We start from the raw sequence: 18,852 nt of genomic DNA on the forward strand, positions 1-18,852 counted from the left end.
AATATGGGGTACACATGTGAGTACACATAAATGGTACCGGATAAAGCCCATGAACATTTACGTATTAATGTGTTTATCAGTATATACCTGGGTTTCTTTCTGTAGTTGATGGGCCCTATGATAAAGAGTGCATAGGTTACCATAAGAACAGAGTTAATGGAAAGAAAAAAACACCTGAGGAAATACAGATAAATACTATCAGATTTCAGTAGACTGGTGGCTCTTTTAATACAGTTATAAGGATATAATCCATTCTGAGAAACACAGAACATCAATGCTGACTTTTGGAATATTTCCCATTAATAAGTTATTGGCCAGATGTTTAAATTAATTAACCAAACCTCACCATTTTTTGTATCACACAGACTCTACCAAACTTATTGATTATAGCACCCTCATCAGTAATTACATATGAAAATGCCGTTAGAAGGAAGGATGCTCTAAGTATTGATCTATTTGTACCAACTTAGAACACATGGTCAAGCATTACATACTAAAATCTAAAATCTATAAGGTACTTATCAAACTCCACACTCAAAGAACAAATAATCCAGTCAAGAAATGGGTGGAAGACACGAACAGACATTTCTCCAAAGAAGACATACAAGTGGCCAACAGACACATGGAAAAATGCTCAATATCATTTAGCAACAGGAAATACAAATAAAACCACAATGAGATACCACCTCACACCAGTCAGAATGGCTAAAATGAACAAGACAAGAAATGACAGATGTTGGTGAGGATTCAGAGAAAGGAGAACTCTCATACACTGTTGGTGGGGATGCAAGTTAGTGCAGCCAGTCTGGGAAACTGTATGGAAGTTCCTCAAACAGTTTAAAATAGAGCTACCCTACAACCCAGCAACTGCACTAATATTTACACAAAGGATACAAATGTAGTGATCCGAAGGGGCAGCTGTACCCCAATATTTATAGCAGCAATGTCCACAATAGCCAAACTACGGAAAGAGCCCAGGTGTCCATCGACAGATGAATGGATAAAGACACACATATACACACAATGGAATATTACTTAGCCATCAAAAAATGAAATCTTGCCATTTGCAATGATGTGGATGGAACTATAGGGTATTATGCTAAATGAAATAAGTCAATCAGAGAAAGAAAATCATTGTATGATTTCACTCACATGTGGAATTTAGGAAACAAAACAGGATCATAGGGGAAGGGAGGGAAAATAAAATAAGATGAAATAAGAGACTCTTTTAACTCTAGGAAACAAACTGAAGGTTGCTGGAGGGGAGATTGGTGGGTTATAGGGTAACCTGGTGATGGGCATTAAGGAGAGCATGTGACGTAATGAGCACTGAGTGTTATGTACAACTGACGAATCACTGAGCTTTACCTCTGAAACTAATAATATATTATATGTTAATTCATTGAATTTAAATAAAATTCTGTTTAATTTTATTAATTTTTAAAAATCTATTTATTTATTCATGAGAGACGCAGAGAGAGCAAGAAAGGCAGAGACACAGGCAGTGAGAGAAGCAGGCTCCATGCAGAGAGCCTGATGTGGGACTCGATCCCTGGGATCTGCACCTAGTCCAAGATCCTGCCCTGGACTGAAGGTGGTGCTAAACCACTGAGCCACCCAAGCTGCCCCAATTTAATTTTAAAAATCTGTATCTTTAATCTGTGCTAAGTACCTAGATTTTATTAAACAAAAGACTCAGCTGTGATCATAAAATTAGTAATAAATTCAATTTGTAAAATTTCTATGTGCATCCTTTTTTATAGAATAAAATATTCTGGATGTATGTGTTAGTATCGAGCACTTCTCTACCATCTTTATTTTGACATTCCTATACATACATGATATGATGAGATACCCTAGGCTAGATACCTATTGTATGGCAGGTATAGAACAGACATCAGCTCTACTTTTTATGCAAACCTGCAAAGTGGGGATTTTATAAACATGAATCCCCATTTTATGGGAGAGGCAGAGAGAACTACACTATTCATCCACATTTAGAGCTAATAGTGTAATAATGATAGAGGTAGGAGGTAAGCCCCTGGTTTACCTTATACACAAAGATGCTCCTATCTCTATAGGTTCCTTGTGCCAAAAGTAACTGGTGGCAAAGAGGGTGACATCAGGTAAAACATCTGCAGGCATGTCAACTCTTTACCCAATTCTCAAAGATGCATGTAGATACCACACTTACTCTGAGTTAAAGGGTACTTACCCTTTTGCAGGAACCGTTTCATGTACTCTATATGTATTAACATGCTTAATTATTTAAATCATTATTTTTAAATGAAAACATGGCCTACCTTGAGAGGTGAATTAAATTACATATAAAAGCAGCCTAGACCCTTAATGGAGAATATGTTTCATCACAAAATTAAACAGATAAGTCCATGTAAGTCACTTTGCACAGTATGCAACATAACAGATGCTAAATGATGTTTGTTTGAGGGGTGGTTGTGGTTGTTTTTGAAATCATCTCTATCTCTTTTAACAACTCAATGATTGTATTATATCCAGAAAGATTCAGAGGTTGAATCTGGGTTAATTAGGAATGTCTGCAGTGGTATAACCATAGAAAGAATGGACTAGGTGTCAGGAATTTGCCATCACTACACACAGGGATATTTTGGGGAAACAGAAAGAGATTTATTTTGATGATGAGAGGAACTCAAAGGGAGACTTCAGATCTGACTATTTAAGCAATTTCTACCTAGCATATTACTGAGCCATGGATCTAGCAAGTTTAATGTGAAAGACAGCAAATTCTGTATTTTAGCAAAAAGACACTACTGTAAATGATCAAACCACTTACTAGAAAGGTCAGCCCACTTTACAATATTCTAGATAATTTATAAAGTCTCAACATGATAAATGTCAAAAAAAAACTTATCAAAAAGTTAAATTGCAGTTAGGGAGAATTCTTTTCCAGTGTGAATGATTTATAACTTCGTTTGAAGTAAAACAGAAAATCTACACTAAAACTGAATCTAATAAATGTAGATTTATCCTATGTTGTTCCTTTGTCACATGAAGCACAAAAAGAGTCTCCAAAATCTAAAAAAAAAAAAAAAAAAAAATTACCAGGAGACTGTAAAAAATATTTGAATATGAGGTGCTATTACTCCAGTAAGGAAAGAATGTTTTCAGCCAATCCTATTGCACAGTAAAATTAAGACCAAAGCAGTACTCAGCTAGCCACAAGACTCAAAATTATTGCATAATATAGCCAAGCTGAATGCCCAAGACACGGTTGCCTGCTAACTCAGAACATTGCCCCTCAACAGAGAAATTTGTTTTGTAATTTAAATTAACCAGGAGCAGCTTGCTGATATTCCTAAGTGCTAAAGTAGTACTTGGTTGTGATGGCAAGAGCACATGAGTAAGAATCAAGGCCAAACCTAAGTTTTCCTTTCAGCTCTATTACTATTATCCACAATCTTGCAGTGTTTTGTAAATGGAGATAATAGTACCACCCATGTAGGGTTGTGTTATCAATCATATGCCATATTATAAGAATCAGCTCCCATTAGGGCATACCCACAGCTGATACTCGGTAAACAAGCTGTTATTCAGAGACTGGAAAAATTCTCAGTTTGCCCTCCTAAGGTAGATGACTTTGAACAAATTAATTAACTTGGTTTTTTTTAAAAAAGATATTTTTTATTGGCAAAAGGGAAAGATGTTCTATCTCACAAGTTTATCATGAGGATTCAATGAAACATCAAATGCTTAGGGTCCTTCATTCATTCATTCACTCAGCAGGTATTTATTTGGCCCTCACCATGTGGCAGACTCTGTGTCACACATTGCCAAGACTGCTGGGCTCCCTACCCTCTCTGAGCTGACAATCTATTGGTAAGAGCAGGGTTAAAACAATGATTATAATAAAATGGCATCACTATTCATTAGTGTGGAAGTGTAGTTCTCTGCACCTAGTAAGTCAATACACATTTGTCAAATAACGAATTTTAAATTTGTTGTATGTGATAAAAATGATTATCCTCAGTTTTTGATTTTGAGATATTTAGTTTTCTCTGACATAATAACCAGATTTTAAAAATCAATGGTAGGAACATATTTTGTCTTTTTTTACACAAAGGTAATAACAATTCAAAGGTATGAAAGGCCTTATGGGACTCAGAGAATTTAGCCAGAGAACAGTTGCTGGATTTTTGTTCATTAACTGACTTGCTTTCCATAGAGACTTTAATGGTAGATACTGGGACTCTTTTCTTCCATCTTACCTAGCTCTCCACCTGTGACCATCAGTGTACATTGATAAGGTGATCCTTAGATTACAAAACTGTAACAAAGAAAAAATAAATCTTGCCTTCCCTTTAATTGTAATAATACAAAGTTTCTTCACTTGGTTTAGGGCCAAGAGCCATCCAAGTCAGAAGCCTGCCATATCTCCACTACCTGCCTCTAGGTTTACTTGTTTTGTTCCCTTTGGTTGAACCAGCCACCCTCCATCTTCTCCTGCTAGCTGACTTCCTATCCAACATTCCAAGCCCAACACAAAATCACTCCCTTCATGAGGGCTTCCCAAATCCACTCTGCTCAGAACAAGTGGCTTCATGCTTTATGATCACAGAGCACCGTTTGGTTAGAGTTCATATTAGAAGCCACTCTGCATCTTAGACAGAAATACAGAAGAATGGAGGAAGGAATAAAACACTTCTAGAGGAAATAAAGAGTTTTAGAACTGTCTCAAGTAGACAGAATTGTCTAAAGCTTCACTATCTTAAACAGTATTTACAAGACACATGCGGCTATTTAAATTTTGATTTAATTGCAATTGGTTATTTTTCTTATTTTTTAACGAAATACTTTATGGCATGTACTTTTTTTTTGGAGAGGAAACAGACTCTGGAGATGGGCAGTCAATGAATCCATGACGGAGATGGTCAAAGACTCCCAACTTGCATGCCAATGTCAATCAACTGATAGGCGGTGACTGAAGAAGGATTGAGAAAGATTCTGAAATCACATCCTAGCTCTATGGGAAAAGTCATTGTGATTGATTACCTCAGCCTGTGATAGATGGAGGGCTGGAGATTGGCAGCTTGTATGCCATAAATCTGCTATTACTTCCAAACAATCCTGGGAGTAGTTGTCAAAAATGTTGCCCTACAAATGTTCACCCAGTGACCTAGTTTCTCAAGCACATGTCCAGTACATGGCGTCTCACATTTTCATCAGATAAAGAGATATAAGAAGCTACAAAAACAATTCACCTAATAAGACCTCATCAGAGTAGCTTCCAAAAAGAACCTTCTCCTGTCTTACATCTTATCATTTTATTTCAGAAAAAAGGTTTATTTTTATTTTTTGTCATGCCACATATTCTTTAATCCAGAGTTATATGTACTCTCTTGTTACAATTTCATAAAATAGTGGTATTCAAACTTTCCTGTCTATAGCATATCAAGGAGATGAAATACCCAATTCCTGTCTGTTTCTACTTCCCAGTGGAAAAATACTAGGTTAATAAATACTTGGAAAGATACACTTATGAACTATTAATTTTTTTATGAAATAAGATGAGCCTATTAACATGTTCACATATTATAAAATGATGCCCTATGGATATAAAAATAAACCAAAAATATCATTTACCTTGAGAATTATGTTATGTACATTTACAGGCAGTATATAAACAATGTCACTATGTAAGTGTCACCATAGAAATAAGTTTAAGAATGATTACATATACAGGTTTTCCAATATGGATATAGCTAAATAATTTCTGAACCATAATTCAGGAATGTCTTAAAGCCTATTCTTCGGTAAATATAAAATCCAAAATATGCAAATATGCATCATTACAGACTATAGGGTTAATGAAACAGCCCACAGCAAATTTAATTGATACTGATGAAACCAAACCAACACTAATTTATAATTAAAAGGCAAAGACCACAGCAATTCAAAATCACTAACAACTCAAACAACACTCAAGATACACTGGTAACAAATTATCCCTCCCAAAATTGCATGAATTCTAATTATTTGCATGCAGGCTCTTTGCAATGTTTCCAAGAGCTGGCAGCCAATTTTATTAATAGAATACTGAATTAAAGAAGCTCAGTAAACCTTAGTTACATGTCATTCTAATAGAATGGTAATTCAGTTGGTATACTAATAAGTAGATTGTATTCATATACAAAATAAATGCACATGAAATCTTAAAAGAACAAAAACAGAAAAAAAAACCAATGTCGAGTTTCAAGGTAAATTTATAACCCACTAATGGACTGCAGACTAGATTTTGAGAACTTTAATAAAGTATTAAATTAAGGGTTTTATACAAGCAACATTACGCTGCCTGATGCTTCCCTCTGTTTCATTACATTAATAGTTTACTCTTTCTGCCAAACTTTAAAGGAAAATTAATTTGTTTTTAGCTAAGATTCAAATGAGACCTCTGTTCAGGCCATTGGCTTCATTATATAAATGCTCTTTGTTTATCAGACTCCCTTAGTAGCTCTGTTTATAGTTAGTAGCTGTATACAAAATGCCTAGGGACTCAGCACTTTAGCATATCGGGTATAAGTCAGGGTAGGACAAAAACACAGGCACAATTTTAAAGCAAATCAAGACAGACGTGCATAAAATTCTCCTTTTAGCCCCACTGCCTTCACCTCTCTCTACCCTGCTTGCATAAAAGGATTTGATAAATTCATTAGAAATCAAAAAATTTTGGAGCTGGAGATAATCTTGTCTAAGGTCACACACTAAAAGCCCGCAGGTGGGATATAGCCATGAGTCGAGTTTTGTTTGGCCCACCTGACATTTATTTAAAAGATAAGGAAATTACACCTAAAATTCTAAGTCTCCAGCTTGCTCCAAACCATGGGATGATCTGAGCCCATCTCAGGCATAGCTAAGCATGGGATGTGCCCTCAAAGCGCACATGCTCTTCAGCTGCTACATCGTTCCCGGGCTGGTCCAATCCTTTTGTTAACTGGCTGGTGTACGAAGGTATTTTGCCTTGTCCATCAGTGATGGACAAGAATATACTTCGTGTTCGTGGGATTCATAGATGGCCTCTTTGGAACTTCTCTGCACAGTATGAAAACCATTGCTGGGACACCTGTGTGGCTCAGCAGTTGAGCATCTGCCTTCGGTTCAGGGACTCCGGTTGTGATCCCAGGGTCCTGGGATCTGCCTATGTCTCTGCCTCTCTCTGCATCTCTCATAAATAAGTAAATAAAAGAAAAGAAAAAAGGAAAAGAAAGAAAGAAAGAAAACCACTGCTTCCTTCTACCCTTTTACTGGAGTCTTGCAGTTGACCATTGTGAGACCCTGAATGCTCCAAGTGTCCTACCCCTGCTGTGGTGCTCCTTCCTCATTATCATTCAATATAAAAAAAGGCTTAATGCCCCACTTTCCTGCCAGTATTTGCATTTTCAAAGGATGTGAAGTTCTTGCCCTATTGTTGAGAAAATATTTATTGAATACTTACACAACATTTATTCAGTGGGAACTATGACCTACTGGCCTGCTGACCCAGATCTAAGATACATCATCAATTTCAAGAGCATTGAAGTCCTTTTTCCTCTCACTGTGTGGCAGCTCAACTAAACCTGGGAGCTGGCATTCTGTATTCACTTCAAAGCCTATGACTCAATCCATCCATTCTTCACCCACATGAGGGGGAAATCAAAAAATCCTTTGGGTGTAGGCAAGCTCAGTTAGCTTGCATTTATTCTTGGGTGAAATGGCAGCATGCCTTAAAGAGAAGGCCTATTAAGGGCACAGCAAAGGGAAATGCAGGTAATATCACCTCAGTAGAATAATGACCTTGGCTGAAGATCTAGGTCTTCCTCCCCTCCAGACTCAGGGTGAGGTTTGGATTAACTCCTTCCCTTCGTGGAGGAAGAACCTGCTTAATGAATGGTCACATCACTCAGGGTATCTATCCATCTTCTGAGAGAAAATCCCTGCGATTACATCAATTCTATTTTCTTTCTCTGGACCCTTATTACATAAAGAAGCAGAAGGAGAAAGAAATAGTAGGATAACAGGGTTCTCTCTAAGTGCTTTGAGGACACTAACTTTAGAGAATCTAATTAGTTTACACAAATAGTTAACAAAATAATTCATTTTCTTTTTACCCCAAAGGAAGGAAAAATTGCTGTTATTTCTCCCTGCTACAAAGATGAAGTGAATTTTTCTCTTGATGTCAAAGAATTTGAAAGCAGAAGGCCTTTTCCTATTTGCTAAGGGAAGTTTCTCTTCAGTCCCTTAAGACCACGCTTATAATATTTTTTAAATCTATAGAAAAAAAAACTCATGCTGTGATTGAAAACTTCAGGGATTTAATTTTTTACTACATTTGTAAGCATATTCTTTGGGTTACTTTGGTTAACAGAACTGCTGTCAAATAGTATATAGAGTTAATAACTACACAAAGATATTGCACAAATACACACATCATACGTATGTTATACTAACATTTGAATATTCATAACTCTCTACACTTGAGGTCTCCCTAAATCATAAACACACACACACAGGTACATATGCATCTATCCCACAAGCAGTAATAAACGAGGGAGAGCTTAAGATTTTACCAGAACATTCATTCTTTCTTTCCTTAATGTAACAAATATTTTTTGAATACCTATTCCCTGTCAAGTTCCTTATTAAAAATGAGAGATAAGAAGATGGATAGTGCAGTGGCTCACATTTCTCAATGCATGTGATAAGAATAGGAACTTTAGATATTACCCAAATAAAGAAAAAAATGTTTGGAAAATTTTAGTTAAACACAATCAGGTTTTCTGTTGGCAAATCTTACCAGAACTTGTATACACTTATATGCACTGCAAATCTCCAAGAGTCGAACATATCAGACACTGACACTTAATAGCTTTTTTCCAAGGAACATCTTGAGGGTACAGTATTTTGTGAACTGGAAAATGCTGGCCTAGACATTTTATTGGATTAAGGCTCTTAAAAGGAAAAGGACTTCATGACACCTTCCTACCCATCCCTTCTTCTTTCTCCTTAAACTGAGAACATTGATACATTTCTAATTTTATCATAAAACTCTCTATAGCTAATATTTTAAAATTTTATTTATTTAGTTTGAAAAAGAGAGAGCGCACAAGCAGGGGGAGCAGCAGGCAGAAGGAGAGGGAGAAGCAAGCCCCCTGCTGAGCAGAAAGCCTGATAGGGTATTTGATCCTAGGACCCTAGGATCACAACCTGAGCCAAAGGCAGACACTTAACCGGCTGAGACACCCAGGTGCCCCTCAAATAAATAAATCTTAGGAAAATAAAAAATATAAACAAAAACCACATAATTTATAAGCAATAAAAAATCATCCTAATCCTACCACCAGGCTTAAGGAATAAGTACATTGAATGTTTTATAGCCTTTCCGACATCTTTTTATGCCTGTGCTAATATTTTTTTTTCTGAAATTATTTTGAAATTGGGTATTCTGTTCCATGGTTTTGTTTTGGGTGTTTGTTTTTGTTTGTTTCACTCAGTAGTATATCATGGGTTATCTTTCGTTAAGAGTACTTATAAACACATCTAGTTCTTTGCAGTGGCTACATTGAATTTCATTGCCCAGTGCACAATGATTTATTTTACCAATCTCTTTCTGATGGAAATAAACCCCTCCCTAATTATTTGCCATTAAATTAACTAAATCTTTACATACATTCTTTTCACACCTGTCCAATCATTTTCTTAGGATAAGCATCTCGAAATGGAATTGTGTAGGATTTGCACATTTTACATTTTGGGAGACACTGCCAAATTGTTTTCAAAAAATGGTGCACCGATTTGCATACTCAAGCTTCGAGATTTTCACACAGTTTAAAACTGGAAGAGTTTTTCAAAAAGTTCAAGTTGTCATCTTAAATGAACTTTAAGAAATTAACAAGTGAAGACTAATGTTCACATGTGCCACTTCCAAATATTTGTTTTCAGGGTGGTATAAGATCTGTTTTCCTTAACTATGAATTGAGACCATAGGCTTGAGCTCACATAAGTAACAAGATTTACGTAGCACTATAATAATTTTCTTATAAATTCAGGGGAGTGACAGGAAATATTCATTTATATCTCTACTTGGTTTTGATACTTTGAGGTCTTAGCAAATGTCCATAGCTGCACTCTGACTCTGAGACAAGGTCAATAACATCAATCAGATGATCAATGGATTATCACTAGCACCAGCTTACACCAAATAACAACCTGTCTGCTCTAATCCTTAGGTCAATTCACTACACTTAGCAATCCAGTACTGGTAAGAATTCTTAAAAAGCCAATATGCAACCACCGTTGTTCTGATGATTTCTTTTATACTACAATCGTAAAACAATCCTTTATTGTAATGTGCCTTTGTATTTCAAAGCATATTCCTTAAGCGGCTTTCAATAAATATTGAGTAGTAATGTAGAAATCAGTATAAGATATACAAGAATGCTTTTTAATATTTTAACAAAAAAAATCACACCTTTAAATGGATGATGATATTCACTATGTAATAATTAAGTCATAAATGAATACTTCTAAATACATGGTTTGCTTAATGTAGTTTTAAATCAAGCCAAGTATAACTTACATAGACAATTCTACTCAGAGTCATCTTTCCATATATCATTTCCATACACACCTGTCAATACAATAGCAGTGACTTGAGAATAAATGATTCATTAGGCACTTATAACTTCTTGTCTCATGTAATTTATCTTTATAATTTTAAATTACTAAGGAATCCCAAGGATCTTTTCTTACTAAAGTATTTTGAAATGATCCATATTTTATTAAGTTTCAAGAACAACCCCCCACGCACACACATACCCACACACTCAAAATTAAGTAACCATTAAAATTACTGTCATAATTCATATATCCATAAGGGGGAAAAACTAATTCTAAATCAGAAAGTTACAACCAGCAAACCATTCACCCTTTTTCACCTGTTATGCAACAACTGATGCTTATAAAGAGTTGAAGCTGTCTATTTAAATAACCTGAAACAAGGGAACACACCACTTTTGGGTTTTCATTGTTTTGTCTGTCTTTTTAAAATTACGTGTCCCCTTCTAGCTTTAATATATATATTACTAATAATAATATATAAGTCCCGGGTATTCTTCAAGTTGTTAATTTCCTGTATCATCCCCAAAATAAAAATTTGATTTAGCCGAATATGAAATTATTGAAATTACAAATCTGTTAATCTACGGCACATTTTACTCATTTGTGTAATCTGGAATTTCACTGCCATTTGATCGACTGTTTTAATCCTTCTTAACTAGTGAGTAAGTGAAAATAAATGGTGCATTCCTAATACCATAAATATGAAAAATAGAAAGTACTTAGGGACTAGAGGGGAATCTATTAAAATCAGCTCGTTTTCTAGTTAACATATTCTCATTCTGTTTGTGTACTAACCCACTGCATTGAGAAGAAGGATCTCAAATTCACGGCCTCACAGAAACTGGTCCCGATTTCTTGTTTTGACAGCAGAAATTGGCCCAAATCTCTCACCATTTCCCCTACAGGACCCTGACTGGCTGGTGCCATCCAGGTGCAGCATAGTCTGGTGAGGGGAACATCGCATCAAATTCCACTCATCTGTCAGTGTAGTGGATTATTTCTTGAGAGACTGAAATTGGCTGCTTGGGCCGGGAACACCATCAATCTTACTGTGTAGGGGATGGCGAGGCTGCCCCTAAGAGGCTGGCAAGAGGGGGGCCAGCCGTTCCTAAGCAGGTGAGGAGGCAGCTGTAAAGCCTTCACTCTCGCCCCATTCAGGGCTCTCAGGGAAAGATTTGTCATTTTTCACATTTCCCGGATACTTGGTATGCATACAGTGTCCGGCGGCTCCTGCTTTATGAAAGAGGCGATTTTTCAAGCTTAGGCAAATGTGGCAAAGCTCAGGGTCTGCCCCGTGTCTCATTTTTTCTCATCATGTCACTTGTTTTAACTGATTTGAGAAAATGAGATTATGTTTTTCCTTTTTGCTCATTTATCCAGCTATTTATTTATTTATTTGCTCATTTAGGGGTGGATTGTCACAGATAACTGGCCCTGATTTCTCTCTTGTTTTCATACACATTTCATTAGTGTCCCTGAAGATTGAAGACCCACAAAGGGAAACATCACAACTCTCATCAAAAAAAGCATACGTTTGCTCTTAAAATCAAAACAGATTGTATTAAAGGAGATTGCATTTCTGACTGAAATAATCTAGGATATTGCTGCGTCCAAGATCTATCGCTTTAATCTTTGCAGCTATTGTTGAAAACCCAAGAAAGTTGAATAAGCCTATTACATAGAACCGTTGGACTTTCAGTTTGATATCATTTTAATCTTTCTGTATCTAGAAAAGAGTATATGTGTGTGTGTGTGTGTGTGTGTGTGTGTGTGTGTAGTTTCTTAATTTAATCAATGAATCTGAAATAGACCTCAAAAGTATAAGCACTTGGGGCTGAAACTGGGTTCTGTGCTACAATTTCTTGGGGTATCTGACATACAAATCAAACAGGCCTCGGTGATAAAAAGCAACTTCTACCAGTAGACAGTGGAAAAAACAAATATTGAATTCAGTTTTTGTCAGAGCTTAATAATTCGTTTCTCAGTTGAAAGTTATAATATTTTGGTAACCAGCCCCATAAAGTTTGAGTTTACTTATTACAAGTAGCTGAGCCATAACCTCAGATCAAAAAAAAACCTCCTGTATTAACTGATGAACAGAGATCGTCTAAGTGAAAGCCCAATGCAAAGTGTACTCTGTTTCACAACTACACACCTGGAGCTTAAAAGACATGCAGCATTTGGTGATATAGTCTAGCCCCGTAGCACAGATTTTTTTTAAAAAATCATGAGATGAAAACAAAATTTTTGTCCTATGTGGACTATTAGCTCTATGAACAGCAAACCTTGACTCATTCAGCATCTCTGACACGTACCGTTGTAGTCTACTAAGTGGAGATGTCAGGAGCTACCGCTATTTATGAAGAACCTCCCAGTCTACAAAGCACTGTCACCAGATTATTTTATTTACACCCCACAATACCCCTCAATGGGAAATCAGGCCCAGAGGAGAAAAGTTGACTTCCCCAAGGTCATGCCACTGTATGGTAAGCAACAGGGATGAGGGCCAGTCCCGAGCAGTGCTGTCACCTGTCACCACGTGCCACCTCTCACCAGGTCTGCCGTGCCCACCTTTCAGAAGGGGTTTGCAGTTCAAAAGAGTCCATGGATTGACATGACTGGGGAGTCTTCACGAATTACGGGAAACGGTTCGCACCGCCCCCAAAGAGGCTACTTGGTATGATTATTTGGTACCCTGGAAGACAGGATGCCCTCCTTGCAAAACAGGCCAGGGAGGTGCCATCAGGCCGACCTGACTTCCAGTGGCAGTTATTGGCTGTGCGGGCTCACACAAGTCACCCGATCCCTCAGAACTTCAGTCTCCCGGGCAACAGAAAGATTGGGGGCGGTGCACGGGGTGGGGGTGGGGGGCGGCGCCTGCTGGGGGTGCAGGGGGGGCATTACACCTCCTTCTGTGCGCACGGAGAGGAACCACGTGAGAGGTCCCTAAAACACTCCCGATCGTTGTTTTTTTGTTAGGAATTCTTTACTGTTAAGTATTACCATGAAGGCAGATTTCCCGCGTTCCTTGCAGGACTGACACGGATCAGACATTGTCGCCAGCCCAGGCTGGGGGACTAGCCGATTGGAGGTTGAGCCGGAGATTCCCGAACCCACGTTCGCCCTGCCCCCCACCTGGGCACCGAAGCCTGGGACTCGGGGCTGAGCACCCCAGAGGCAGAACTGCACCCGCCGGCGGGGGCGGCCGAGCGGGGTCCACGCCCACCTGCGGGGCCAGCAGCGCCCCCTCGCCCTCCCTCGGGGACCCGGGGCGCGGGGAGGGAGGGTGGCCGCGGGCCTGATGCTGCCCGGGGCTCCGGCCGTGCAGACCCTCCCCCTCCTGCTCCTTCATCCTCCCTCCTCCTCCTCCTCCTCCTCCTCCCCCTCCCCCTCCTGGGGGGAGGGTGCCCGGGCTCCCGCCGCTAACCAGCTGGCGCGCTCCCTGCAGCCGGGTGCGGGCGCGCGGGAGGACCCCGGGCTGCACCCTCGCTCTCTCCGTCCTGCCCGGAGCCTGGAAGCAGAGCCCCGGGGAGGCCCCCGGGACCACCCGCGGATCCCCGGGAGGTGTGGCTGGACACGACGCCGACCAGCCCAGCACCGCTGCCCGGGCCGGTTGCGCACCCGGGAAGGCAAAGGCGTGGACGCCGCACCGCGCCGCGGGAGCCGGCCCTGGGACTGGGAGGAGGCCAGGAGGGCATCGGAGAGGGGGTGGAGGGCTGGCAGTGGTTCAGACCTGAAGATCAGGCGCTTGGCGGTGCAACCAGTCCCCAGAGCCCGCACTCGGCGATTTGGGGCGGGGGGGGGGGGGCGCAGGTGCAGGGGGGCGCAGGTGGAGGGGGGCGCAGGTGGGGGGGCGGTGAATGAATCCCAAGGCTGACGCCAAACAGAATATGGAAGGAAACCTTTTCAGAGAACCAGTGAGGGTAAGGACCTTCGAGCTGGAGGGCTGAGAAAGGCAAAAAGAAAGAGAATAAAATCCAGACTGAAGAGTGAGGCCATGGAAGGGTCAGAAACACACTTTAAACAGAAAGACGAAGAAAGCCAAATGCGTCCGGAAATCAAAATTCAATATTGGGCTGGGGGGGGGGGGGTCAGGCTAAAGGGAACTTGTTCCTGAAAGTGCCAAGAAGGAGAGAGAGAGAGAGAGAGAGAGAGAGAGAGAGAAAGCCACCGAACAAACTGGAAGAACTGGAAGTGAAGGAAGGGAGAAAGGAAAGGAGACAAATTAAACCACACAAGAAATAGTAAGTTATTTTTACATTTCTTTTTTCATCAACAAACTACTTCCAAGGTTAGTTTTGGCAATAACGTTTCCAAAAAATTCTTAGCCATGTACACACCGACATTATTATAGTATGGACACTGGATAGGATATCCCGGGAGTATAGACACATTATTGTACTGGTTGCAAACATCATATATAGCCTCTCTAAAAAGCCGCCTTGCAAGTTATCCCACCGTCAGCAGAGTATTTTGCTATTGGCCAAAGTATACAAAAACCAATGACTTAGACTTTTTTAAGGTGTGAGGAAGAGTGTAGGGAGGCTCTTAGAGGAAATCTTTTTTTTTTTTTAATTACTGAGAAATTTGTAAGAAATACTTCTAAGGCATTTTAGTATCCCCCTCACCTTTTCCCAAAGCATCCAGCCAACAATATGTCTTGGAATTCAGAGGCAAGCTGCCCGCACTCTAGCACTTTCTGTCACTTACATTCAACCATCTGTTAAGGTGACAGCGCTGAGACTGGAGGCTGCAGTGGAGCTAGCCGGGCACTTACCTGGTCTGTGCAGGTGGTGCTGCTGGAAAGTGTGCTGAAGGGATCCATGGCAGAGGAGCACTGCACAAGCACTTATCCACAAATACAGGACCCAGGACATCGCAGAGACCATTGCCATTCTCTAAAGAGAACATGAGACAGCAACGATTACCCCCAGCTTCAAGCCCCCAGCTCAGTCAGTCCCACTGATGAGGAAGGAGGGTCTCGGACGTCATGTCCCCTTTGCTACTTTGCCGGCTGGAATTAATAACCCAGCAGAGGTCATGCCATGAAGTGGGCTTAAAGGAAAGCCCTCTCCAATAGATCACGAATTCTTTTTGAAATTCTGCAAAACCAAACTCCAAGGACTGCCAAAACACATAAATAAAGTTTTTGACTACCGGTTAGGCGGTTTGAAACACAGTATCCTGACTATACATCCTGTTTTACACGATGATCTTTAAACTATAGTTATTCCAGGCATTGAAAAGCTGCATACTCCTGTTCGTTCTAACTTCATTGTAAGTCTGACATAAGCCTGAAAGGAAAGAGTGGATTCTTTTTTTTTTTTAATTCTACAGTCATGAATTTTTAATCATTCTGCTGTCTTCTAAACTAAGTAATCATTTCTCAGAGGCATGTTGTAATCTCCTGATAGAGCCGGTCTTTTTGGCTGGACTTAAAATCAGAAGGAATTGTCTTCAGCCAGAATGAGTTTCAAATGCAAGATCTATGCTTCTATCCTAGAGCGAGCCATAATTTACAATATTACTTTGCCTCCCAAGATCCCATTGTGGCATGTGTTGTATAGTGTTGATGAATATGCATACACAGGTGGTGTATGTATTTATGGATGAACATATACCTTTTCTCAGGCGCTGAAACTTTGACAGTCTTATCTGCACCTATAAAGATCTTAGAGCTACAGAGGCTCAACTGCGCTGCATATTGTCCAATTTCTCAAACAACACCTTATGCTGCATTTCATATTGCCAAATTAATCAAACTTGAAGCATCGTCCTTACTCAGCCAGTGATATGGAAGCATTTTCTACACGAGAATCCAGTTAAGTATATTCTTTTTCTCTTAGAGAGCTTTGCAAACTGGATTGTTCCTTTTAAGAATTTTTCCACTGTTAAATTATACACTATAAGTATTTCAACTATACATTCAAAATCTGCTAGTGACCTCCCAGCGTGGTTTCTTTATCCATGGAAATTGGCACTCTTTCAAAAACTGTGATGTTCAGAAAGCAGGAATATACATTGTATGTATGTGTGTATACAGACATAATACAAGATAATTTCTGGGCTTTAGGAGAGAGATGCAGTCTTTAAAAGGGGGTTAAGGACTATAATAGACAAATGGTGACAACCATAATTAAGTGCAAAGTAGGAAAACATTATTTGCAACAGCATGGTGCCTTTCATGCCTCACTCTGTGTTTCAGATGGACCATTCACTTTATAATTAGTTTCGCTGCCCGCTGTTTACTTTTGTACACAACAGATTTAGCCTCATTGTCTTCAGAACAATCAGTATAACATAGATGCATTCTCTTCAAAAGAGATAAATAGCAACACCCCTTCTGCGAATCTTAGGAATGCGTTTAGGGGCCTTTTCAAAATACCCTCCAAATGATAGAAAGACAAAATAGAGGTGACTGTGGCATGCATGGACTACTTGCGAATTTCAGTTAAAATGCACTAGGAATTCATCTAAACTTTAAAAAAAAAAAGCCTACCACAATCAAAACTTAACAGTTTTTCAATGACTCTGCTTTCTCTTGCTCATTTCTTCACCTTCATAGCTTTTAGCACCTAAAAAGATTGCTGTGACTTCACATTTGCAGTATTTTCCTTCTTTTCCCTTTTTTTTAATTTAACTTTCTTCAATTCTCAGTATCACTTCCAAGCAAGGTTCCTGCATATCACTCTCCTTGCTCACTCTCTCACCAAGAGGTTGTCTCTATGTTAATAGGTGTTTTCCACTAAATAATGCATCCAGCCTTACATAGTTCTCTAGATATGACTGAATAGGTTACAAATCTGCTTTCTGAATCTTAAATCCTTAAAGAGGCTTCTTACCTGAAAGATCCAGCCAAGAGCAGAGTTCTCTATTAGTGTTCATTGGAAAGCTCTAACACTTTCTAAAATCCATCTGTGCACAACTGGAGATTTTTTTTTTAAGAGCTTCCCAATAATCTTCTTTATCAGGATTTAAAAAAAAATATGTTTTTCTCTTCCAATGCTATTTCCACAGTAAAGAAGACATCAGGTTCATTCAGCCTGTATTGTCAGAAAAGGAGCCAAGGTTTGAGGGGTGGAAACCTTGTCATTTTCACCTTTAAATCATCTCCTGGCGTCACCTCTGCTTGATGAGACCTTTGAAGTGATCCTGATGAGAATCAGTTTATAGTTAATGACGGAACATCCCCAGTCCCATGCATTCGGGGCAGAGTAAGGCAGCAAAATGTAGGAGCAGGGCTGCTATACGGTGCTGTAAGTAGCAGTAGTCTGTTTCAATACATCCCTCCTCTGTAAAGTATCACATGTCTTAAAGTGACATTACCCTCTATTACAGCTACAGTGAATTGTAATGCCTGCCCACTAACTCTTCAGCAACTCAAGCAGCACTTTAACACTATATTGCCTGGTATGTTGTATTAGAGCTTTTCCCGATACCGTTCATTTGCCAAAAGAGTAAAGAGGGAAGGAGAAACAAAAGAAAAGGCATACTGCAAGACTGTGATAGTGTTCATGGGTGTTAGGCTTCCAATAGTAAATGCAAAAGTGAACTACAGGCCATTTCTTACCTCTTCGTGTTCTTTGAACCAGTACTTTAACCAAAAATATTGTTAGGCTTATACAAATTTAAGTCTGTCGATTGTTTTGGCAGCTATATGTGGGAATATGGCATACTTGGAATACAATATAGATGCTTATATGCATAAGCCCAATAAAAACCTTCTGAGGTTTTTGAACATGTTTGATAAATAGAAACATGTCATTTTCAGCATCGAAGACTGGGTTTTGACAAAGAAATATGTTCAAAGCATTTTTTAAAAATTTCCCTCTCCCTCCAATAACGTGCTGGGGTGTGGAGAGGAAACACTCAGAAATTGAGCATTTTGTTCCTAGTACTATGGTTAGGACACTCTCTTCCTCAGAAACAAAAGTGTGATTGTATCTAAACATTAACGATGCACATAAGGTGACCTAGTTTTCACTTATAGACTCCATGAGCACTAATTCTTGAGGTACTCATTCAGTTACTTTATGAATGGCTTATAAAGTACCTACTATGTGTTAGATGCATGAGGACAAGGCAGAGAACAAGATCGATGTGATCTCCACTGTCATAGATCATACTGTCTAGTCTTTCATACTTTTTGGTACTTTATAGTAGTTCTCATAACTTTCCTTTCTCACAAACCTTTTGAATAGCTCAGATTACCTATCCCTGCCT

At 39.3% G+C, this 18,852-nt stretch overlaps 1 protein-coding gene across 2 annotated transcripts in view; it reads right to left on the bottom strand.

The window, feature by feature from the left end:
- TAFA1 (TAFA chemokine like family member 1) overlaps window positions 1-17,917 on the bottom strand; it is a 488,942-nt gene extending 471,025 nt beyond the window's left edge. Inside the window, exons 1-2 of one of the 2 annotated variants that reach the window (XM_077858121.1) lie at window positions 17,472-17,917; window positions 15,407-15,527 (exon numbers count right to left, since the gene is read on the bottom strand). In XM_077858121.1, coding sequence (XP_077714247.1) covers window positions 15,407-15,524 — 118 coding nt within the window. In that variant the 5' untranslated portion in view covers window positions 15,525-15,527; window positions 17,472-17,917. The remainder of the gene's footprint in view (window positions 1-15,406; window positions 15,528-17,471) is intronic. The other variant, XM_077858120.1, reaches the window with a different exon arrangement.
- Window positions 17,918-18,852: the final 935 nt, after the last annotated feature.

This window comes from Canis aureus, chromosome 19, assembly GCF_053574225.1.
Source record: "Canis aureus isolate CA01 chromosome 19, VMU_Caureus_v.1.0, whole genome shotgun sequence".
Classification (NCBI taxonomy): Eukaryota; Metazoa; Chordata; class Mammalia; order Carnivora; family Canidae; genus Canis; species Canis aureus.